The 24745-nt window shown below is 37.9% G+C and overlaps 1 protein-coding gene across 2 annotated transcripts; it reads right to left on the reverse strand.

The window, feature by feature from the left end:
• Positions 1-375: 375 nt before the first annotated feature.
• LOC133870409 (protein RRC1-like) lies at positions 376-23446 on the reverse strand. 2 transcript variants are annotated; one of them, XM_062307525.1, is made up of 18 exons: positions 23292-23446; positions 22799-22875; positions 22576-22711; positions 22357-22402; positions 11147-11207; positions 10898-11047; positions 10356-10475; positions 10063-10228; positions 7730-7842; positions 7482-7553; positions 6079-6300; positions 5739-5797; positions 5524-5608; positions 5294-5431; positions 4673-4897; positions 3767-4572; positions 3373-3539; positions 376-951 (listed from the first exon to the last, which is right to left on the reverse strand). In XM_062307525.1, the coding sequence occupies exons 2-18, from the start codon at positions 22859-22861 to the stop codon at positions 629-631; spliced, it is 2952 nt and encodes a 983-aa protein (XP_062163509.1). In that variant the 5' UTR covers positions 22862-22875; positions 23292-23446; the 3' UTR covers positions 376-628. The 2 variants fall into 2 exon arrangements, with proteins under 2 accessions (XP_062163509.1, XP_062163510.1); XM_062307526.1 differs by lacking the exons at positions 22357-22402; positions 22799-22875; positions 23292-23446 and having other exon boundaries at positions 22576-22713.
• Positions 23447-24745: the final 1299 nt, after the last annotated feature.

Raw genomic sequence — 24745 nt, forward strand, 5'->3', positions numbered from 1 at the left:
TAGATTAGAAATAAGACTAGCAAATATTTGACATGACCTACAAATCTAACACAAACTCAATATAGCGTTAAAATTAATGAGTCTAACCCATTTAATTAAATAAAGTGAATTAAAATTGACCTCTATAGTTTTATATTCATGTCTTATCGCGACCTAAACTCTACACGCAACATAAGGACAGCTAATTTTTAACATGACTTGTTAACCCGAAACGACCTCAACACAAAATTAACGAATTAGGGTTAAAGGTCTGATCCGTTAAAATAAATGGGTTGAATTAGACTTGACCTCTGTAGTCTTATACCCATACCTCAACACAACTCGAACCCAATATATAAACACAAAGATGAATTTACCTCACTTAAGCAAACACACTGGGATTTTAGAAACACGAGACTTGGAAGCAATTAAGAACTTGGTCCTTGGCCAATGTTGACACATCTGATACAATTTAACAGAAACAGATTTCCTCTATGGGGTTTATACAAGAAATGGAAAGAAATTTCTTCTTTCATAAGAGTGAAAACAGAATCTTTTTCATGGCAGCCACCCTGGCCCAACTACATGGGCATCTCTTCATTCCAAAACATTCCACCTGAATTCTCAAAAACCAACCCAGAGAAATAACTCACTTTGGTCTTCTTCTCCTATCCCCGTCTCTGTCTCTCTCTCTTTCTCTGCCTCTACCCCTGTCAGGGTCATCCCTCTCTTTGCTTCCACTCTTCTCGCGTTCCCGTTCCCGCTCCCGCTTCCCTCTCTCGCTTTCAAAATCATGAGTTCTATCTTTATCCCTATGTCTTTCCCTGTCCCTGTTCAATGCATGTTCCCTTTCCTTGCCTCGATTTGATGATTTTCGTGGAGGACTCTCACTTTGGCTCTGGCTCCGGTGCCGCTTTCTTGAAGAGTCACTGCTACCATCCCGTCTGCCCCTCCTCTCTGAAGATGTTCTCTCTGCAAGTTCAAAAGTAGAGGGAAAAGATTTTATCAACATAAACCCTGAGCATGCATAATTAGGAATATATGCTATGTATGCAATATGAAGATTAGAATTCTTAAGACTTTGCATAGATCAAATTACATATGACATTAAGTATTTAAAGACAGACTTTTATTTATAACATATACTGCATTATCAGCATGGACCAGATAACAAAAAAGAGTAGGCTTTGACTGGAACTTGTGAAACACCAAAGCAGTTCAGTCTAGCAAATACCCAGCCAAGTTGGAAGAAATCATTCACACTGAAGCTAAACATAGAATAAACTAATAGGCTGTTTCACCCTCAGTAGCCATCAATCAATCTTTGATGCGCTTGTTAGTGCTAGAACATCTTATAATCCTCAACTAGCTAGCTCTAAATAACCTCAACTTAAAAAAAAAAGAATAAGAAATGTGACAGATATTGTCGCCTCATTGTACAATCATCATCGAACTATTAGTTCCACAGGTTTGAAATATTTTTGTAAAAGTCAACTAGCTAGCTCTAATAACCTCAACTAAAAAAAAAAAAAAAAAAAAGAATAAGGAATGTCACAGATATTGTTGCCTCATTGTACCATCATCATCGAACTATTAGTTCCACAGGTTTGAAATACTTCAGTAAAATTCAAAGCAAGATTGTCACTAATAACCAGTAATTCAATCCTAATCTGGAGAGAATACTGAGGAACCTGAATAATGTATTGGAACACCCCCAGTGTCCAGCAATAAGCTGAAAAAACTGTATGGTTTTGAAAACTTGGCGCATCAACCAGATTAGAAAAAACTCTAGACTAGATCATAATCTCCCTGCCCTGATTTAAAAAAATAAATGGAAATAATACTAGACACCCGTCTTTTAGTCCAATTCCATTTGAGTCATTGCATTTTCAATCTTTCTTATTGACAGCCTCAGTGCTTTCAGACATTTCTAATCAAAGACTTCCATCCTCCTTTCGTCAAGTTTACTAATGGACAACGGGCCCCAAGCCACTTCATTCAACACACGTGGTCTCTTCATGGCATTCCCCCACTCTCCCTCCTTCTGATCATCCTCCTCTTTTTTTTCTGCTTTACCCTCGTAGGTCTCTACAACTTCCAAAACACTACAGCCACAACCATATCTGAGAGAAAATCCTTTGCTTGGTTGCAGGAATTGGAAGGAAAAGAGAATACAGGAATACCCTAAAAATTGTGTTATTTTTGTTCCTCAAAAGAGTTGGCAGCTCAACAAACTCAGTAAAATCTCACTCAAATTAACTACCAACTTTTCTTTTTAATTTTCTTACATGTTCTCAACAACCAAATGGATAATAATCTCTCCCTCCCTCCCCCCAAAACCAAAAATCCAGAGGAAAAACCTGATAGCAACCAATCAATCAACAACAAGAAAACATGGATTGGAGGGTATCTGTGTATAAAGAAGGGTTTTGGGACAGGGCCTTATACCTGAGTCAACACCCATAATTTCAAGACACAGGATTCTCTTTGATTTGGACGGAGAGGTTTGCATGGGTTGGTGTATAGACTGAGTGCTTTTGGAGGAGGTTCTCGGTTTTTGCTGCCAAGGTGGAGTTTAATAGCTGCCAGTTTAGTGGTGGGGATTATAATTACTGGATGAAAAAAGAAGAAAAGAATCTAAAATATGCTATCACTCCTGCAGCTGGCAAAGTGCTCCAAGTGTGTGTGTGGGTAAGAGAGAGGGAGAAATCCTTGATATAGTTAGTTCACCCAAACCATTTCTGAATTTCTCTCCATTCTTTTAGTGTATCACCCAAACCATTTCTGAATTTCTCTCCATTCTTTTAGTTATCAGAAGAAGAAGAAGAAATTATAATACGACGGCTGGAGTGGAGTGACACGAGTGAGTGGGTGAGGAGGACGAGAAGAAGAGAGAAGGGGAGTGGAACAAAGATGTCACACATGTTGAGTGATGTGCCTTGAGAAAGTGAGTCCCACTTTCTGTTAGTAAAATGGACGAAAGTGGAACAAAAGTCTATGATCATAAACGTCTGACGAACACAAGGGGTGTTTAATTGAAAAATTGAAAACATTAGAACTTAAATAAAATCAGGCCAATGCACAAGAGTTATCTGGTGTAATTTTCCAAAAAAAAAAAAAAAAAGATAAGTTATCTGGTGTAATTTTCCAAAACTGAACTCCTGCTCTATACATAACAGGTTTTCAGAAAATTCAAGAGTTCAAACTAGGAAAGTAATTAATTATAATAGCTCTCATCCCAATTTTTTGATACAATTGAAAGAAATAAAATGCAGAGAAAGCAATGGGCAAACCTAAAACCTAGCACAACATGCGAAACAGTCATTACAAGTGGACAGAAATTCATAAATTCAATTATTTTATATATTGCCCGCGTACAAAATGAGCACTTACTGTTCCCTGAAGAATCATCGTTAGAATCTAATAACCCATATTCAGATAGTAGCTGTTTCCGACGAATTGAAACTTTCCTCTCAATTTCCTCTGAATTTTTTATTCCCCGCTCTTCAAGCGATTCACGATATTCTATCAAAGCCACCTCTAGACGTCTCAACTTTTGTCTGTAGTACATAAGCACAGTCAAGTATGGTACACATAAATGGACTACACCACAAAACAAACAATCTCCATAAATTATTGACAGCAGGGAGCATTAGACAGCAATGTAAATGAGCTCCACCACATCATAAAGAGAGAAAAAAGGGAAAAGAATTGTAAAGAATGAAAAACATCATTTCCTGGAAGAACAAAACTAGGACAAGAGGTCACAGTGGAAGTATGATACTACCTCTGCTCTTCATTCATTCCAGTGTCAGGTTGCGTGGGGATGCTTGTACCAGTTGCGAACTCCATCTCATCAGCCTTACTAGGACTATCACCAGCATTCTCACTTCCAGAAGAAGAGTAGCTCAATCCCAGACCCATACCACTACTCTTTTGTTCATCATCACTTTCACCATCCTCTCGAGCCCATTTAGATGCTGGCAAAACAGGATCATTTTTGTCTTTCTTTGTGAAAGCTTTTAGTTCAGGCTGCAGAATGGGAAGGGTCGGAGCCAAAGGAACAGACTCTTCACCTTGTGACTGCACATCATCCTCTCCATAACTGTTCCATCCAGACAGACCCACTAGCTCGGGTTCCATATTCATTTCTCTATTATGACTATTGGAATATCTGCCAGAACTCGAATGGCTCTGTGCATATTTCAAGTTATCATCTAATTCATAACCCTTTTGTTTTTCTGCCTCTTCCAGACTTAGCAACCGTGCAACCATCGTTTCTCTACCACCAACAAGAGACAATCCATTATGTCTGCAACGTCTTTCTAGCTCAGCAAGGGGAAGATTCATTAGCTCCTTCATAGCTGCTCCCTTGCCCATTGCCAATGCAGCATCTTGGTTGGCCTTACCCCCATCACCTGTATCTTCAGAACTCGTCTTTTTTTCTAGTTCTGGCGCATCACCACATATGGAATGAAATGGGATGACACCACAGTTCCCAGGTCGAAGAAAAGTAGCTCGTAAACCATTCACATATGCATCTGAAAACAAAAACCAGTCGGACCAGACTTGCAACACTTTATGTACTCGTTCCTTCAGAATTTCAGACAAAGATTTACAATGAAATCAGAAACAAACTAAATAAATTAGGAAAGACTGAAAGCCCAAAAAACAAGAGATATTTACAGCTTACCTTAAGGGCCTCTGCAGTAATCCTTCCTGTGATGCTGCGGAATAAATCATTAAAGCTCTCCATAATGTCAGGTAATGTTGCTTCAAATTTGGTGCGGTAAGCAGACGCATTCTTTACAGGAGCACTACTGTTATGAAGAATGTCAGAAACGAGCATAAGCCTTGCAACTTTAGTTGGAATATGAGTTTCCTTAAGTGTCAAAGACTCTGTCAGAACTTCAACTATCTGCAGTACAAAGAACACCAAATAAAAATTGAAACACCAGATAATCCTTTAAAATTTAAAGTAAAGTCTATAAAGGTAATCCCAGAGCTTGGTCTTCCCCTTTTTCTTTTTCTATTATTTTCTGTGAATTCAAATTTCATGAATTACTGCTGACAATAAGCTTGCCATCAGCAAATGTAAGTGCAATGAAGGTGTGAAAAACAATCAACGGTTGACAAAACAAAATCAAAACACAATGTGATAATCACCATATGTGAAAACAAATCAATAACAGGTGGCCTAGTTAAGCATCACTTAATATGGTTTTGAAATTGGGGGATCAATTTTATTGCACCATCCACACAGCAAATGGCGCTAAGGGGTCGTCAAATTGATTGACCCTAATATCAGCATTACCTCTCCAGCTGCATCAGCATTATCCAGGGCAAACCCCATAGCTTCCTTTATCTGACTCCTCTCTAGCGTTAAAGCGCGCAGCATATCCTCAAACTCATCCCTCTGCGAATCAGTAAGTGTTCTTTCTGGTTCCACACGCTATAGAAGATAATGGAAGAAAGGGAGAGTTAAAGCATGACACAACGTGGAAAAAATAAGTTAATCCTACTCAAGGATTCAACACAAAATACCCTGCTTCTTCCTGCAGCATACGTGGAGCCAGACTCCTTTTCATGCTCTGGACTTTTTACTGTTGGCAAAGGTGGTGGAATCCATCTGGAAATAATAATAAAACAGAGTATCACATCATTTTGTAGACTACTACACCAACTTATTCATAAAACAGCAAGATTGATTATGACTGCTCCAATAGTCACTGAAATAGGAAATGATGAGTGGACATTACCTTCCACTACCAGTTATCATGATAAAAGGCTCTGTTCGCCATCTTTGAAGGGTATCACCCTGCATTCATGCCAATATAAAAGAACCTAAACCTCCAGACAACTAATATATATTTGTAAAACAATACACGTCTTTTTGTTGTTTAGGAAAATTAAGACTAATATATTGCACCTGCATAGCATTTGCTGACAGACAAGTAATCACTCTTAGGAACAAAATAATTTTATTCTTCTAAGATATGACCAAAATTTCTATAAAATTTACAGGGCAAGTGACACAGTTCAATTTATGTATATCCTCTTTCATTTTTGGTGGCTGGAGTGAAGGATGATGGTATGTACCTGAGCAAAGGAATAGAGCCTCCAGACATAGTAAGTATGTTCCTTCGAGCCAAGTTCAAACAAGAAATCAAAAAGAGGATTGCCACGACCTCTCTCCATAATAGCTTGTTCAAAGGCGCATCCTCCATCCAGAACATAGAGAGCCATTGTGTCAATCACATGGTGGAGATGATCGTCATTGGGTGGAAAAACCATTATATCGGGAACATTTGGGGTAAGAACCTGGTCACCCATATTAAATCATTTAAAATACGTAAAGAGCTAAACAACAAAACTAAATCTCTGAGTGAACTTGTAAATTATAAGAGTGAAGCTCTTCCAAATCCACTCAAAACATCAACTTCGGAGCAAAGATGACATTCATAGAGTGCAGCAAAGCCACAGGAATAAACTCGCAAAAGGTCTCTTAGGACCCTCTAAAAGTAACCTCGACTCCCCAGCAAACAGGGACAGAACTAAGAATTTACTTTAGGGATGGGTGGGGGGCCGTATTTAAATTTTTTTGAATCGGCCATCATTAATAAGGTTAAAGAAAAAACACACACACACACATAAATTTAGGGCTAAAAAAATACTTTGGGGGGGGGGGGGGGGGGGGGGGGTGGGGGAACATGACCCCCCAGGGTCCATCTCTGCCAGCAGAAAACAGAATTTTCAGGACTTAAACAACCAGTGCACTAAGAGATTCAGATAGGACACATGCAGTAAACAAAGTCATCCAGCCATAAACTCGATTCTCTTATTTGACAGTAACAACGAACAGCATTTCCCTTGCTTTCAAGAAAGCCAGATCTTGTTTTTCAAATATTAAACTTGCATTGAATACCAGTAAAGGGCCTTTTGACATTGCGGGTGGGTTTCAATAATTCACAGCACTGGTCATTTAAACATTCTTTACTTTTTGAACAATATATAATTGACACAAATTCTGCCAGAAAATGTTATAGTTTTTCTTTTTCCCCAATTCTAGTAGCTATTGATCAAGGGTATATAAAAGCGAGGATCAATCGCACATGGAGGTGCATGAACAGTGAGGACCAATCATATCCGCAAGTCAGACAAACCTTGCAAAGAATTCATTTTTTTTTTTTTTTGATAAGTAACCCTTACAAGGAATTCTACATCCACATTTGTTTGTCACTGAAAAGAAAACGAACGCTAACTCATAAAATGTGACAAATATACGGTTGTAATTTCAAGAACAAGACAGCAGTGGACTTTTATTTTATCTTCATCACGTCCATTAGTAAGACTTAGCCAATCAAAAACTAAAAGGTAATGACTTCACAAGAGAGCAAAAACGGAATGAATAAGAACCTTTTTCTTTTTAACAAGAAATATTTAAATACTGTAGCATAATTATATCACATATAAAAGCAAAAAATATAATCTTGCTAACATACCAGTTCAGAATTCTGACTTGGAACAGAAGTGATTGGTGGGCCTGATGGACCAGACAAAATTACAGTGCTACCCTGTCAATCAAAAAAGTATCAGCCTTTGTTAACTCCTCATTTCATATTCAAAATAATGAATGAAGCAATGTTGACCTTCTTGCAAATATACAACTAGCCCCAAAGCATCAAATATTAGAAAAGAAATGAAAGTCTGCATGCACACAATCACTACATCAAAGTAAAATTTAACAGACCTCCTTACTCCTGATCGCCATATGTCCTGGTGGAGGAGCAGGCAGTGCTTGTGAAGGTAGAGCAACAGACTTACCCCATCCAATCTTCAACTCATATTCATAGACAACAACTCCTGCAGATACAAGATTTTTTCTTCAATCCCTAAATGTCCTCCATTCCCTCGTACATATTTGATATATTTTGAAAGGGTATACTAAGTAACAGTTAACAACTAAAAGGGAATATTGTATAAACAAATTGAACGTTATGGTATACCATAAAAATTATTCCAATTATCTCATTAAAATGTTTCGTATATGTTTTAACAGCAAACAATTTTTTGAACGAGTTTCATATAGGTTAGCATGCGACCTCATTTCTTAATGCAATTGTATGTCTCCTTTTACACTCCATACTTGTCTTTTCAAATCTCGAGTTCTAGATACCCCTTACACAATTTGAGACTGTAATGAGTAAAAGTAAAATCCAACTAAACAATGGTCATAACAGCATCTTATTGCATAATATGGAGCCTTCCTGGCAAACTGATCATTTACAATTCATTGGAGAGAACATGTGGCAAAACAACATTGGGGGCTTAAATTTCAATTTGATGCCAGACTGCTACATAATCACACGCACAAGGGTCATGACTTAGCAATGTCAAAGATTATATCAATAATTATATTGATCCACTGACACAAAATCACACATGTGCAGAGACAAATCTGCATGGCAAAGGAATATGTGGTAAGAACATTCATGTTTTCTTTTTCTAATTAGGTTTATCTCTTGTATCCTTCCAGTGTATTTGGGTTGCGTTTTAATAAATTTTCAATTACTTACTAAAAAAAAAACATTCATGTGACAGGGGATCACATCATGCACTTCCATATGCAAGGCAACCACAAAAACAGGGAAAGAAGGGTCTGTTTGATAAAGTTTGGAGTTTTAAAAAAGGTCAAATTTGAGAATTGATTTGGTGGGGGCACATTAGAAAAATAATGTTGTATGTGGGGTCCATAAATGAAAATTATAAAATTTTGAGAAGTGTTTTTGAAAAATAAGAAATTGAAATGTGTTCCCCCAAAATAAAAGAAAAAACTATTGCAGTTTACACTTCATGGTGGTAGCCACCTAGTGGTAGCCACCTAGTGGTAGCCACCTAGCAGTAGCCACCGTGGGGCCGCCAAGAGTTCATGGCAGCCACCTCGGAGCAGCCAAAAGTTCCTGAAGACAGCGGTGACGGCTGGAAGTTCACGCCGACAACCTTAGGGCTGCCGGGAGTTCATGGCCCCCACCATGGGGCCACCAGAAGTTCCAATCGGCAGACAGTGGCTGCTGGAAGTTCATGGTAACCACCACGAGGATGCCGGAATTCACAGTGACAATAGAATTCACGACGGCCACTGTGGGGCTACCAGAAGTTCAGAGCGGCCACCGCAGGGGCCGCAGGAAGTTCACCGCAACCTCACAATGGTTGCCAAACGTTCATGGTGGCCACTGAGGGGCCGTTGGAAGTTCCTGGCAACGGACGGTGGCTGCCAGACCTTCTTGGCGACCACTGCAAGGCTGCCGAAAGTTCATGGTGGCCACTATGGGGCCGCCAAACATTCACGATGGCCGCCGAACGTACACGGCGGCCACTGCGAGGCTGTCAAAAGTTTACAACAGCCACCGTAGGGTTGGCGAATGTTCCTGGCGGCCACCACAGGGCCACAAAAGCTCCTATATGCCACTATGGGCCGCCAAACGTTCATGATGGCCACTACAAGGACACTAGAAATTCATGGTAATAATGTTTTTGAGAAGTGTTGTGTTTTTTTATTTTATGAGAAAAGTTTTTTGAAATGTGTTTTATGTTTTGAGAAGAGTTTTGTGATTTGTTTTAAAAAGTGAGATAGTGGTGGGTGCCATATTTGAAAATCTTTTTGGATAACTAATATTTGAGAAGAATTTTCAGCATTTGAGAAATGAAAAGAGTTCTGCAAAACTCTATATACCAAACAAGCCCAAGATTTTTTAAATATATAAATACTCATATACATGCATAGTGGGAGTGGGTGCAGCTTTAGCATTGTAGGAAACTTCATACTTTAGAGAGACAATAACATCCAGTATAGAATTTTAACTAAAAATTTTAAAATTCAAGAAATTAGGAGAAGCATGAAAAGGTGAAACATCCAGACGTACTTTTGTGAAGAAAAAAACGGGGCTAAAAGGTAAAATTGAGCTTTCTTAGCTAAAACAAAGTTTATAAGCATAAAAAGAAACTATAGTATTTCAAGCAATATAATTTGAGAGAAATCATCCAAATCACAGAAAATGATGACCAAGCTTGGAAGAACCAAACCTTGCATTTCATCCTTTGCAGCCTGTCCGTCAACTCTATTCATGAAAGCTACAAAACCACAATTTCTTTGCCGCCTCCGCTCCTCTTCTGTCCTAGGCCACATTATCTTCACACTAGCAATAGGGCCAAATCTTCCGAAAGTCCGTAGAAGAAAATTTTCGTCAACCTAGAATTATTAAGAAAATAGAAAAATATGAACTTGACATGTCCTGATATCAGAAGCAACAGATCATAAGTAACGAAGCAGCAGATCATAAGTAACGAAGCAGCAGACTTAAAGACAAGGATCTTACCTGGGGTGAGAGATTTCCAACGTAGAGATTAGTAGTTTGTGGATCACCATCATCAAATGACCCAGGAATCTTTCCACTTGGGTCAAAGTCATCAGGCAGTTCATCAAAGTGACTAGATAGCTGAAACAGAAATGTTATAAGCTTCATACATGACTAAATGAAAATGAGAAATGAGAAATTGATGCAAAGAATTCAGTGCATGAGATAAAGTACAGATGAAGTGGTGCAAAAGAATCCTAAAGGACAATTGCTGTTCTGAGATCGCAATAAACAATTGATATATGCAGTCAAGGGTGCGTGATGGGTACATGAGATTGCAATAAACAATTGATGTATACAATCAAGGGTGTTATGGGTACATGTATTTGCATACATTTTCCAGAATCAACCTGACAGTCTTGCTCATATGCTACAGAAGGACAATAAGAGAAAAACATATAGATAGATGAAACAGTGATGCAACTACATGCAAATGGACAGATAAAGTTGCAATTAACCTTTCCCAAAAGGCTGAAAAGAAGCTAACACTGAAAAACACTTACAGCAGAATGTTCATTTTGGCGCCCATCGCGCCAATGTTCACGCTCTTGATTTCGTCTTTCCCTCATTTCTTGCTCACGCTTCAGCTCCTCCATAAAATGATCTATGTTCCGAGACTTCCCTTTCTCTTTTTCCTTCGGCTTCTCCTCCTCCTACAAGGTGTAATGCAAAAGATTAAGAATTAATACCAGCAAATCACATATAAATGCTAAAAATAAAGTTCACGACATTTGTATCCTCTATTTACTAACTTTCTTTTCAGATTCTTTTCCCTTAGCTGCCAAAGGAGGTGGTATGAATGATGGAACATACCTGAAACAACAAAAATTAAAGGCAAAGTTTCACATTACCAAAAACGTGTCCGCACACAATACTTTGAAAAGAAAAAAAGAGAAGACAGAGAACCAGAGGGAAACATCTGATTGACCAATTAGCTAGGGCTTAATTCCCAAAGCCACAGCAAATTTATAGAATTTCAACAAAGCAAACAACTAAAGCACTTTTTTCATCTAATCAATGGTAAGGTTTGATTTGAGACACATTCCATTTTTTTTTATGAATAATAATTTATTAAAAAGTGTAAGGCGCCACTAAGTATACAAGTAGTATATACAAGAGGCTCCAACCCAGGCCCTCAAACCCAAACCCCACAAACTCAAAACCCGACAAACCCAAAACCCACAAAACGGCAAAACCTAAACCCCCCCCCCCCCCCCCCCCCCGGAAAGGCCCTCAACGCTAGACTTGCTTGAGATTTGATTTGATACACATTCTTCTTTGCTTCAAGGTTGTTTCAGGCATGAAGGCCAATTTCAAGAAATCTGAATAAGTTGCAGTAGAGGAGATCCCGCATCAAGAAGAGCTGGCCGATATTCTTAGTTATCGCATCTCTTCTCAGCCCACAAAATACCTGGAACTTCCTTTGGGTGCTACTTTTCTTTTATATAATCAAATTTTATTAGAGCGAAAGGGTGCTACTTAAGTGCACAAGAGAAACGTCTAACCAGAAGAAGACGAGATCAAGGAAGTCAGGAAAATTAGAAATAATTATACAATCATAGGCAGCTGTCTGTTGATAAAGAGTTTTGAAGAAGAAACCATATGGTTCCACCACCGTACTCTTCCAATCTTCAAAACTTCTAGCGTTTCTTTCTCTCCAGATACACCACATTAACCATGGCGGAATCATCTTCCACACTGCTGCACTCCGAAAACTACCAAATTGCTCTCTCCAACTTGCAAAGAGATCTACCACCCGTCGAAGCATAACCCATTCTAATTCACACAAACAGAAAACAGAATTCCATAAGGCCCTAGCAAAATCATAGAGGAGTAGAAGGTGATCTATAGTTTCCCCACTCTTCTTACACATACAACACTAATCTCCCACTATGAGATTCCGCTTTCTTAAGTTATCCATGGTGAGGATCTTCCTTAAAGGGGATAACTTTAGGAGAGAATGGAGAAAAGATTGGTTAGTTGTAAGAAGATTTAATTGTCTCGAGGAAGTCACCTAACTCTAATCAAGAGTACGTTATCCAATTCACCTACGTACTTTTTGTCCCACTTTCCTTTGCCAGCCGGTACCTCTAGGAGATTGGAACGTCTTCAAAGAGATTTTCTTTGGGATGGAATATGTGGTGAGCCTAAGTTTCATTTGGTGAACTGGAAAGCTATCTGCTCATAAATTCCTACAGGACGCTTGGAAGTTAAAAATCTTATGTTGTTCAATAAAGCTTTACCCAATGAATGGCTTTGGTAATATGTGCAAGAGGAGACTTGTCTTTGGAGAAAGGTGATTGATGGGAATTATACGGTTCAAAGAGGTGGTTGGTGCTCAGAGGAAGCTCAAAGGCCCTACGGGGTGTGCATTTGGTGGAATATAAGGAATGGTAAGAGGAATTTCTCAACTTCGTCTCCTTCAAGGTTGGGGATGGGTCCGACATTCGCTTTTGGCATGATGATTGGTGCGGATAAGCTGCTCTCGGGACTATATTTGCAGACCTTTATTTGATAGCTCATGACAAAGAGGTCATGGTGTCAGATTACTTGGATTCCTCTAGCATCTCTCTCTATTGGAATCAAAGATTTACGAGGGAAGTTCAAGATTGAAAGCTGGAATCCTTATTCCTCAATCTGTTATACTCTTTGAGAACTCGTCCGGGGGAGGCGGATAAAATGTTGTGAACTCTAGCTAGTAGTCACGGCTTTGAAGTGAAGAACTATTATAAAATATTGCAGGCTAGAGAGCCTTGTTCTTTTCCTTGGAAATGTTTTTTTTTTTTTAGCAGGTTAAGGCTCTGCCCTATATAGCTTTCTTTATATGGACGGCAGCTTTAGGTAGAATCCTCACAGTTGACAATCTTAGGTGTGGTTTTACTCTAGTTAATTAGTGTCGCCTACGCAAAAAGAATGAAGAGACCATGAATCACCTCCTCATCCATTGTGAGTATACTAGTGATCTTTGGTACATGATTCTCAACTTCTTCAGAGTTTCGTGGACTATGTCTAGTAACATCTTAGAGTTGTTACATTGTTTGAAGAATCAAGGGTATGGACATTCCGGCAATCTGGAAAGTTATTCTTTTATTCTTAATGCGAAACATTTGGAGAGAAATGAATCATCGCCACTTTAAGGATTGCAAGACCCCTGTGCTTTCTTTAAGATCCACTTTTCTAAGATCCCTCTTAGATTGGGTTGTAGTCTATGTCACATCTTTCTCCTCTTTGAATCTTTTAGATCTCGTTAACTTTTTAGATTTTAGACACCTTTAGTGTGGTTGTAGACCTCTTGTATACATTTCATGTACGAGGGCTTCGCCTATTTTCTTTTAATAATTTTTTTTATAAGTAATCAAAATATCATTAAAAAACGAAGAGTGCAACTCATGTATATAGGAAGTGTATAAGAGAAACACCTAGCAAGAATGAGAAAAACGAACAAGAAAATCATGAAAACTAAGCAAATTAGGATAGACAAACGAAGTTACCCAAAGGTAAAAAGTTTTGAAGAATAAAGACTTAAGCTCCACCACCAGCCTCTCGCGATCCTCAAAACTTCTGTTATTTCTTTTCCTCCAAAAACGCCACAAAAGGCATGAAGGCACCATCTTCCTCACAGCTGTACTCTGAGCTACCAAATAACCCTCTCCAACAAGCAAACAAGTCTACTACTCGTCTAGGCATAACCCAAGACAGCCCAACACGACTAAAGTCAGCACTCCATAAGAAACAAGCAAAAAATTAAATAAAATAAAAAAAGGTTACCCCAACTCTGACTCTATCACACTTACTGTCCTAGACCTTCTACAAAGCCAGTCCTAGCCCTAAAGAAATGAGGTTTGCAATCGGTTGATGGCCAATATATTAGCCACATATTATATTATGGATCCTTTAGAGAAACAAGTTGCAAGTAAGAGACAGCCCGAATTAGTTGATAAAAGGATTAATAATTGGAATTAAGTCTCAATCGAGTTGAGTTTAAAGTCTTAAAACCTAGGACCTTTCCCAGCCCCACCCCACCCCACCACTTCACCATTTTAGCCAAAGTCCAAGTGGCATGATATCCATTTAACTACTCCATGTCATGATAAACTCTCCTCCGCCAAAATTGGTGAGCAAGGACCAAATTGGGTGGTCAACCTACACATCAGTATGTGCAACTCGCAACAGATTAAAATCAAACCCCATAACAACATAATATGAAAACTTCACACGCTAATTTTCCAATGCACGAAAATATAATCTCACCTTGCCACTAATTGTATTTTGGAACTAACAAAAATTAATAACATTTTCTAACAAAAAACATTTGAGACAGAAAACATCTCATAAAATACAATCTCTCAAAGATCATCCCGCAAGACATCCCATGAAAAGGTAAAAAGACGGCACTAAATGCAGTTGCAGTCAATGTAGGAAAAATTCGAACAGTCTATTCTTACACTGCACCCTTATCTGCTTACTCTTAGAAAGGTCCATTAAGTCATTTTGTACCATCAAATTATAAAACTATTGCAGGAATACCCTACTACAATGATGTTCAACACGCTCATGAGGCTTTACTCACTAAGAATAGAACAAAGAGTAACAAACGAAACACATGCCACACTTCAACAATTGAAGATAAAAAATTAACATCTTTTTTTTGATAAGTAATTGCAATTATATAAAAAGCGCAGAGGGGCGCAACGCTTATACACGGGAAGTATACAAGAGAACCCCTAACAGGGACGAACAGAGAATAAATTTAAAAATTCTACATAAGTAAAAGAACTCAAACTATGATGGGGCGCTATCCAAAAATATAAAGATGTATGTCTCTACATCTTCAAACAGCCTAGCATTCCGCTCCCTCCAGATACACCACAACAAGCATAAAGGAGCTAACCGCCAAGCCTCAATAGCAAGACCACCCCCAAGCGCCGCCCCCCAACTATTCAGCAACTCCAACACCGTACGTGGCATAACCCACTCGACCCCAAAAATTAACATCTCAAGCATAGGAATGGAACTTTTATCAAACTATGCTTTGCTTGTGTCTTAAAAGCAAGTTCCACTTCATGATACTCATCCACCATTTTTTTATAAGTAAAGCAATCTCATTAGAAAGCGTAGAAGGGCGTAACTCGTGTACCCGTGCAATTTTCAAAGCTCATTGCGTTCTGCTCTCTCCAATTGCACCACATTAAGCATAGATGAGCCATCCTCCAAACTTCTAAAATGTTAAGTGGGAAGCTCTCCAGCTAGCCAACAACTCTATTACCTTTCGAGGCATAACCGACTCTACACCAAAAAGACGGAATAACACAACCCCATAACTCTCTTGCCACCTCATAATAAAGAAGATTATCTAAGAATTCCTCACTCCTCTTGCACATACAACACCAATCTACCACTATAACGCTCTCCTTCCTCAAGTTATCAAAAGTTAAGATCCTCCCTAGAGCCGTCATCCACACAAAGAATGTGACTCTCGAAGAAGCCTTACCTCTCAAAATACTCTTCCAAGGAAATGGGGAGCCAACAGGAATGGACAGTGCATGATAAAAGGATCTTACTTCAAATTTTTGCTTATGCAGGGGATCCAACATATTTTATCCCTGCCGCCTTGTCTCAACATGATAAAATACAAAATATCAAAGAAAGAGGTGGCCAAATCCACCTCACAATCATGCACTGGTCTGGTAAATTATATATTTCATTGAAGATTTTCATTAGAGAACTGCACATGATCTGCCACCCACGCCTTCTGACATTGTCGCAATACTAAATAATTCCGAGAAAGTAGCCTTTAGGGGTTCGTCCCCACATCACAAATCATGTGAAAACTTTATCGTTGACCCATCGCCCACCTCATATCTAACAAATCTAGAAAAGACTCCCCACTCCCTCCTAACATATTTCCACACTCCCACACCAAAGAGCCCCACTATCTCCTTAGAGAACCAGCCTCCACTCATGCTATCATAGATAGTTTCCATCACCGACTTCCACAAAGTCCCCCTCTGCATCATAACGCTACAACCATTTCTCTAGAAGAGCTCTGTTAAATTGAACTAGTTTTCGAACTGCCAAACCTTCAAAAGACATCAAAGTTCAAATCTTTGACCAACTAACTAAATGGAACTTAAACCCACCACCAATTCCACCCCACAAAAAGTCCCTTTAAAGTTTCTCAATCCAGTTAGCCACACCAATTGGAATGGGGAAAAGGGGCAAATAGTAAGTAGGCAAATTTAAGAGAGTGCTTTTAATCAAGGTCAACACATCACCCATTGACAAATAGAACCTCTTCCATCCAGCCAAGCGGCATTTCTTGAGTTCAACATCTCACCTATCCCACATCTAAAGCTTCATCACCAAGTGAAAATGAAAGAAAGCTGTATTATGAAAATACATCAAATATCATGGAAATTCAGATAGTATCCACTTCTATTCTGCACCACAGTACAATCCAAATTTTGCAACTCAACCCATCTTGCTTCATAAATTCTTAAAATGAGCTTATAGCATTTGAATAAAATAGAAGATAAGATCAAATAAGTCTTATAGTATACCACTATGTCATCACACCATCCAAATATCACATGCTTGAAGGAGTTTGATCCAGTGATGATGCTTCTCTCACTAGTGACAGACCAAGGAGCAAACAAGTGAAGCGACATTTCCCCACGTCAATACTTTTAACACCAGGAACTAATGTAAATAAGTTAAATAACCATGACAGCACTAAATTTTGAAGCAACGGAATTATAAGAATTCAATGAACTAATATTGCTTGTGTTTCCAAACCAAATGCCTTCCCAGCCTATTGTTGTGAGAGTTCTTAGTTCTATTTTTACAAACATCTTATTAGATTCAAAAGGCATAACTCCACCACTACAATGTCATATATAGCAACGATAGTCCCCAAAAAAAAAAAAAATTATAATACAATCTTAAGAACCATAAGCGGAAAATAAAAGGCGAGGCGCAAGATTGTATCTCTTATTGGCTTACTGAAAAGTTGCCCTTCTTTGTATGCAGTTTCTCTTAATTCTGTTTATTTCTCAATCAACTAAAAAATGTCATTGTGCAAGTGAAAGCAAGCACAACTATATATTCAATAATAATCTCAACACTCACTTATTTTGGGAGTCCTCGAATCTCTTTTCTCACTCATGAATGCCATCACAGAACATTGACCAACAAGCCCCCCCCCCCCCCCCCCCCCCAAAAAAAAAAAAAAAAAAACTAAGGGTATGTTTGGTAAACGATTTTTTAGTGAAATTTTTGTTTAAATAGTTGTAAGAAGTGATTGTTGTCATATAAAGTAGAAAAAAGTTTGGAATTTATGTAAGGAAAAGTTATGTTTTTTAAAGGATTTTTTGTTTAAATAGTAATAAAAAGTTATTGATGTGACATAAAAAATAGGAATGTTATTAGTTTGCCATTTTTAAATTGGAATGGTTTGCCAAACGGTGCCTAAATATCTATTTTATAAGATATACTTCCTCTCTACTTCAAGTTTGCACAAAACTTAGCATAAAATGCCTACTATTGTAGTTGCCCTAAATTCATTTGGCAACATGCTCAACAATAGCAACTTTTCTCAACTCAACTTCAAAAACTTAAACAAAATTACTGACCTTGAATAGATCAATCTTCAGCCCGATCCACACATGAGCTTAAATATATAATGAAAACATAGGATTAGCACTAAGAATTGTTATTTCCACTTCCTGTCAAAAGCCTATGAAGCTAAAGATGGCGCTTAAACAAACCTAAATGAGCCGCTGAAACCCTGAAAGCCTCTATAAACATTTTAAAAAAAAAAGTAATATATATTTTAAAAAAGCGCAAAAGGGTGCAACCCAAAGTACACAAGAAACCCCTAAGCCAAAGAGAAAGAAGAACACAAATCTAGAAAATCAGCAAAAGTACAATCAGATATAGAAGCCAGCATCACTCTCCACGCAAACAAGGCTTGTAGCACCAACTTCTTCAAATTAAACAAACTAGTCTCACAATCTTCAAAACTACGTCCATTCCATTCTTTCCATAGACACCACATCAAATACAAAAGAGTCATTCTCCAAATCTACAACAAAAGCCGGTTGCTCCTTTAACCCGTCCAACTCCCCAACAACTCACTCACCGAACGAGGCATAACCCACGCAACACCAAACAACTGCAATAGCGCTTTACAACTCTGTAGCAACCTTACAATGCAGGAATAAATGATCGATGGACTCTCCACAAGTCTTACACATATAAAACCACCTCATCACAATAATATTCCTCTTGCGTAAATTATCCAAAGTTAAAAACTTTCCTAAAGTAGCCGTCCACACAAAGAAAGCCACTCTCGGAGAAACCTTAACTTTCCAAATACTCTTCCAAGGAAAAGATGAATGTATAGGAATAGATAAAACCTTATAAGAATTCACTTCAAATGATTTCCTTCTCGAAGGAATCCAAAAAAGTTTATCCTCTCCTTCACACCTTACTTTAAGAGAGTACAATAGCTCAAAAAATCTAGATACCCCTTCCACCTCCCAATCATGAACAGGTCGAGTAAACAAAATATTCCAAAGAATGGTACCATTTTGTAACTGCATCCTCCTATATCAGTAGAAATGAACCTACAAAAGCCTATAGAAACCTCCTATCTTAGATATAGGTCCTTATCCATAACCAAGATTCCTCAATTTTAAACTAGGAAACCAAAGATCAAAAGATTCAATCATAACATTATTTTCAAGGAAAATTATTTTGTAAATTTTAAAAGAGAATGCATGAAGGCAAACAGCCATTTTACAATTAACATATCTAAATCAACTAGTTCTTCAAGCTATTGCTGTTGCTTACGTGATTTATATCATAAATAAAGTGTGCACAATTATGTTAGTTAATTAAAAATAGAAATTTCTCTGAAAGTGTTTGCAATTTTTAGGGCTGGCAAAACGGGTCTGCGGGTTGACCCATTTACGATCCGTGGGGACCTGCGAACCGTTTATACTATACCCAAATACGACCCATTTATGTTAACAGATCGGGGCTCCCGACATAATACGACACGGCAATTTCACGAGTCACCTGACACAACCCGTTTAGCATAATGGGTCGTATCGGGTCAACACGACCCGTTTGGTTACTAGGAAACCCCTGGTTGTATGTTTCTCAAATTTTGGAAGAAAAACGAGAAAATTTGAGCGAAAAATGGCTGTTTAGGCTGTGGAAAAGTTTGTAGTGACATTGAAAATTCAATTATTTATTGAGTTGGATAAAATTATATTTTTTGTTGCTCAAGAAGGATCCAAGCTACAAGCTGGAGCAACAAAAATGCTGCTTCCTCAGAGCCTTCACAAGATTTCCACAAAAGTAAGAAAAATTATTTTATGTAATAAACATTACAGGTTGAGAGTTCAAGATAGTTAGAATTCATGCAATAGCTTAGAAAAACAAGCAACCATCTACAAGTCAAAGGAGAAAGAAAAGGGGATCAGATTAATTCATCATAACATTTGGAGGCGCCTCAAACTCAAAACACAAGCGGTGTCAGGTATATATGTAGCTTGCAACAACAACCATTTTCTTGTCGCTGGGATCATTGAGTTTGAAAGAAGTCAATTAGCAAAATCTGCCTTTTATTTTCCTTCAGGAAAGGTTTCCAAAGCGGCAGTTGTCTTGCTGATGGGTCTTCTGGGAATGGTTTATCAGTCAAAGCAACTGCTCCCTCCAGAAACTAGTGGGGCAGCGGAGCGTTCTCCTATCACCTCATCAAGAATCAGACTTTAGACTTAGAGATGGAAGGTACCTGGCTTACAAAGAGAGAGGTGTTCCCAAGGAAAAAGCTAAACACAAGATCATTCTTGTGCATGGCCTTGGAAGCTCCAAAGAGATGAATTTTCTGGCACCCCAAGTACATACATAAATCTCTCTTCTCAACCTTCTTTAGATGAGATTTTCACGCTTTAAAACATTTTCAGTTGCGTTGAAGAAGAAGAAGAAAATGGAAGAAGAAGAGGGGGCGGTGCTGAAGGAAAAAGAAAAGAATTTAGGGTTTTTTTTTGTGTGTGTTTTCGGCTAATAGTAATAATCCCATTTCCTTTTTAAAAAAATAATAATAACAATAATAATAATCGTGTCTGGTGGGTCACCCACGGGTGACCCGTGACACGACCCGCCAGACCGAACTAAACGGGTCATAAACGGGTCAACCCGTTTATGACCCAAACCCGCTAATTTCGTGTCGGGTTGTCGAGTCGTGTCAAAATTGCCAGCCCTACAATTTTATTAACTAGAGATGTGCAAAGTTTCAAAAGATTTAAATGAAAACATAAACATAAGGATAAGAAATTGATAGGCCTCACAAGCTTGGTTTTCCAGCTTTATTTTCTATTGCGCGTTTTCCTGATGCTTGGGTGGTGGATAATTTGTCTGTGGTAGGAGGCATGGCTCATTGGAATGTTCTCTTTACGCGCAATGTTCAAGATTGGGAGGTGGAGATGGTGATGTCCTTCTTCGAACAGTTATACTCTACTAGGGTTCGGCATGGGGAGGTTGATAGGGCGATGTGGACTCTTTCCAAGAGGAGGAATTTTGAAGTCAAGTCTTTTTATAAAGCTTTAGTTTGTCACGAGACGACTTCCTTTCCTTGGAAGAGTATATGGCGTGTCAAAGCTCCGAAGCGGGTTGCGTTCTTTGTCTGGACAGCGGTTTTAGGGAAGATTTTAACTCATGACAATTTACGTAGGCATGGTATTGTGGTGGTAGAGTGGTGTGTTATGTGTAAGAAGCATGGGGAATCCGTTGATCATCTCCTTCTTCATTGTGACGTGGCTCGGATTGTTTGGAGTTCTTTTTATAGATTGTTTGGGGTGGAGTGGGTTATGCCTAGTAGTGTTGTGGATTTATTGAGTGCTTGGGATACTTTGCTGGGTCATGGTCCTGTTCACCGTATTTGGAAGTAGGTTCCTCTATGTGTCTTGTGGGGCTTGTGGCGTGAGAGAAATTCTAGGCTTTTTGAGAATGTGGAGGTACAGGTTGGGGCTCTTTGTAGAAATGTGCTTAATATGTTATATCTTTGGGTGTCAACGCATAGCTTGGGTAGTATGCCGTACGCTGATTTTTTACTTTCTTGTTCGTTTCAGTCCTCTTTTTAGGGGCTCCTTTGTATACTTCCTGTGTACTAAGGTTGCGCCCCTCTGCACTTTTTAATGAATTCTTACTTATCAAAAAAATAAAAAGAAATTGAACATAGAATATCACCCATTGTGACACAAAACCTAACAAAGGGATAAGAATAATCAATAAAATAGAAAGAAAAAAAGTATTCAATAGTCAGTTATCGCAATGTTTTTAACTACTAATACAAACAATGCATAATGTCCATAGTCGCCCATCATCTACAACCAAAGAAAGACTAATCATATTCTTCAATCATCTAACACCGACTTGCTTGGTGCTGCTAGTGAATGACCTCAAAGTAGTATAAGATGCTTTGAAGTGGCAATTTTCTCTGCTTGTTGTCTGTGAGTCATAAAGGTCAAATTCATATAAATGTTTTGCCCTAGAAACACCAGAAATCTCAAAATCCCGCGAGAAGGGGATATATTCTGTGTTTCTATAATCACCAACTCTAACTTATACACTTCTGGAGCGAATATTACATACATAAACTAAAAAACATGTGAATGAAAGCATGCATAAGTGAAGAGATCTGTGACTTTAAGTGCTAATTTACATGAGTATTGTCTTTGAAAAAAGAAAATTGAAAATAGAACATCTCAAATAACCTTTACTTAATCTGATTCTTAAGGACGATGACCTGCACCAAAATGCTCTCCAATCTACTTACACAAGCCTAAGACAGTACAATGCTGAATCTGAGGATATCACGACCAAAAAATTATCGTGTTTATGAAGCCTGATCAAAATAGTATAGCAAAATGGTTAATCAAAAGCATTTCTTTACCTACTTCCCTTCTTTGGAACAGATACCCCATCTTTGAACTTTTCACCTGGCATCCGCGAATGAATAAAAAGGCCCATACTTTTATTAATGTGTCCCCATAATAATAGAAAAAAACTAATTATTTATCCATAGTTTGAAACGAAACAAGAATAAACATATCTCTGAAAACTGAAATTATCATAATTAAATAGAAAAATAGAGTTTTTCGGTGACACTGACCTTCAGAACCAGGCTTCACTTTCTCATTGGGATTGATGGTTCCTCCTCGAACAAAAGCCTTCGACCCAGGCGTGATATCCCCTTGAAACGATTCCAGAAACTCTTGGTACAATCGAGCTGTTTCATCCTCCGCTCTCTGCAAAATCAAACCACCATTGAAATAACCAGTAAAGCACATTTTGTAAAAACCTATCGGCTTAGCAGGTTCCATCAAAATCAATACCTTTTTCTTTGCCTCTTCTTCCTCTCTATGCTTCTGGAAAGGCGTCTTCTTCCGTGAACTCATCTTTGCATCAACTTCTGAAACCAATTCGAACAAAATGCACCAAAATTAAGTACCTGTCTACAAACTATACAAATAAAATATACACCCAAATACTTAAACCTCAACTCATAAGTATCCAAAATTCCAAACCCATACCCTAATCATTAATGCATCAAATTCAGATTCAAGTTGCAAATCCTTATCAGATATTAGGGATTTCTAACATCAAAAAAAAAAAACCAACATCAAACACGTAGCTAAAACTCCAAAACAAACAAACAAAAACCTGTTTATATATTTATTTTGAACCCGTGAGCTAGAAAATGAATTAATTCAACTAGGCTTTCAACTACGAAGCATTTGAACCGAAACCCAGAAACCGATCAACTCAAACGATAAAAAGTGTAATTCCGAGATGAAAAGCAGAGTAAGCTAAAGAGAAAGAACAAACCGAGTCGGACTGAGGGGAGCTATACGATTCCGTGTCCGTTTCTAGGGTTTCTTAAGTTGCAGAAGAGGACCTACTTGCGCGAGTTCTCGCAGAGCTTTCGCGACAGATAATACGGAGTCGAGTCGGGTCAGAATGGAAGCCTGGAATGGCCATTGGCCAGAACTAACAAACAAACAAACGATACTAAAACACGTTGGCCCACTCTAAAGCCGCAATTAGGGGCTTTTGGGTTTGGGCTTAGGGCTTCAGTAATGCCTTCCCACTCATTTCATACATCAATTGGTTTTAAGTAGTCCCACGTGTCGTTTTTTAAGAGATCTTTTTTCTTTTCTTTTTTTCTTTTAAATAACTGACATGAAAAATCACTTAAAATACGTCAAGTCAATCGATATAAAATATGTTTAATAAATAAGTATAAATAATAGCATTATTTATAAATAATAGCATTACTTAAAATATGTTTAAAATAATCACATAATAATACAATGTCAACAGTTGTAAAAAATTGTTATAAAATTATTAAGAGTCTAGCATTTTCCTTTTCTTTTTTTTTTCTGTTTTATTTTTTCATTTTAACTACTCAGGATAACTTGAACAAGGACTAGCAGTACAACTTATAATTTAATTTATCCTTAGTTAGTTTGTTATAATTAAAGGTGCATTGTTATGCCTCAAGTGGATAGGAACTTATAATTTAATTCCTCATTAAATAATAGTCCTACTTAAGAATGCATAATTTTTAGAAAGAAAACAAAAAAAATAAATAAATAAATAACTTTTAAAAAGGGTTAAATGCATAATTTGTACATGTTGTTTACCTCTTTAACAAAAAGGTACGTAGGTTTTAAAAAGTAACAAAATTGATACTTATATTTTACAAGTTTATGAATTTAATAATTTTGTCTATCTATTGTCTAAAAATGTAATCGAATTTTCAATGTCTGTGAAAAGCTAAGTAAGACCAATAAAATGTTTACACGTCTACAATATGCCACCTTATCTTGACATCTAACAAAAAAAAAAAAAAGGAAACTTATCTAAACCTTTAACCTTTAACGGGAGGGTGACATTGCAAAATTTTGAACATGAGAATCCGACATTACAACTTTTAAAACTTTTAAAAGTATGATTGTAAAAGTGTTTGAAACGTTATGGGCTAAGTTAAGTTTCATAAAAAAATAAAATAATAATAATAATAATAATAAAACAAAACAAAACAAAAATAAAACAAAACAAAACTTTAATTAAAGGTAGGGGTGGGGAAGTATGAACACTCTGCAAGAGTTTTTGGGGTGACTTGACCACCCCTAGCTTAGGAGTGGTCCACACACCCCTATTCGAAAATTTTCGAGGTGCTTCGAGCCACCCTTCCACATACGCCTAGCTCAGAGGTGGTCTTCTCACCCTTTTAGGAATCTTTCAAGATGGTTCCAGCCACCCTCATTTAGGGTGAG

Source organism: Alnus glutinosa, chromosome 6 (assembly GCF_958979055.1).
Source record: "Alnus glutinosa chromosome 6, dhAlnGlut1.1, whole genome shotgun sequence".
Lineage (NCBI taxonomy): Eukaryota > Viridiplantae > Streptophyta > Magnoliopsida > Fagales > Betulaceae > Alnus > Alnus glutinosa.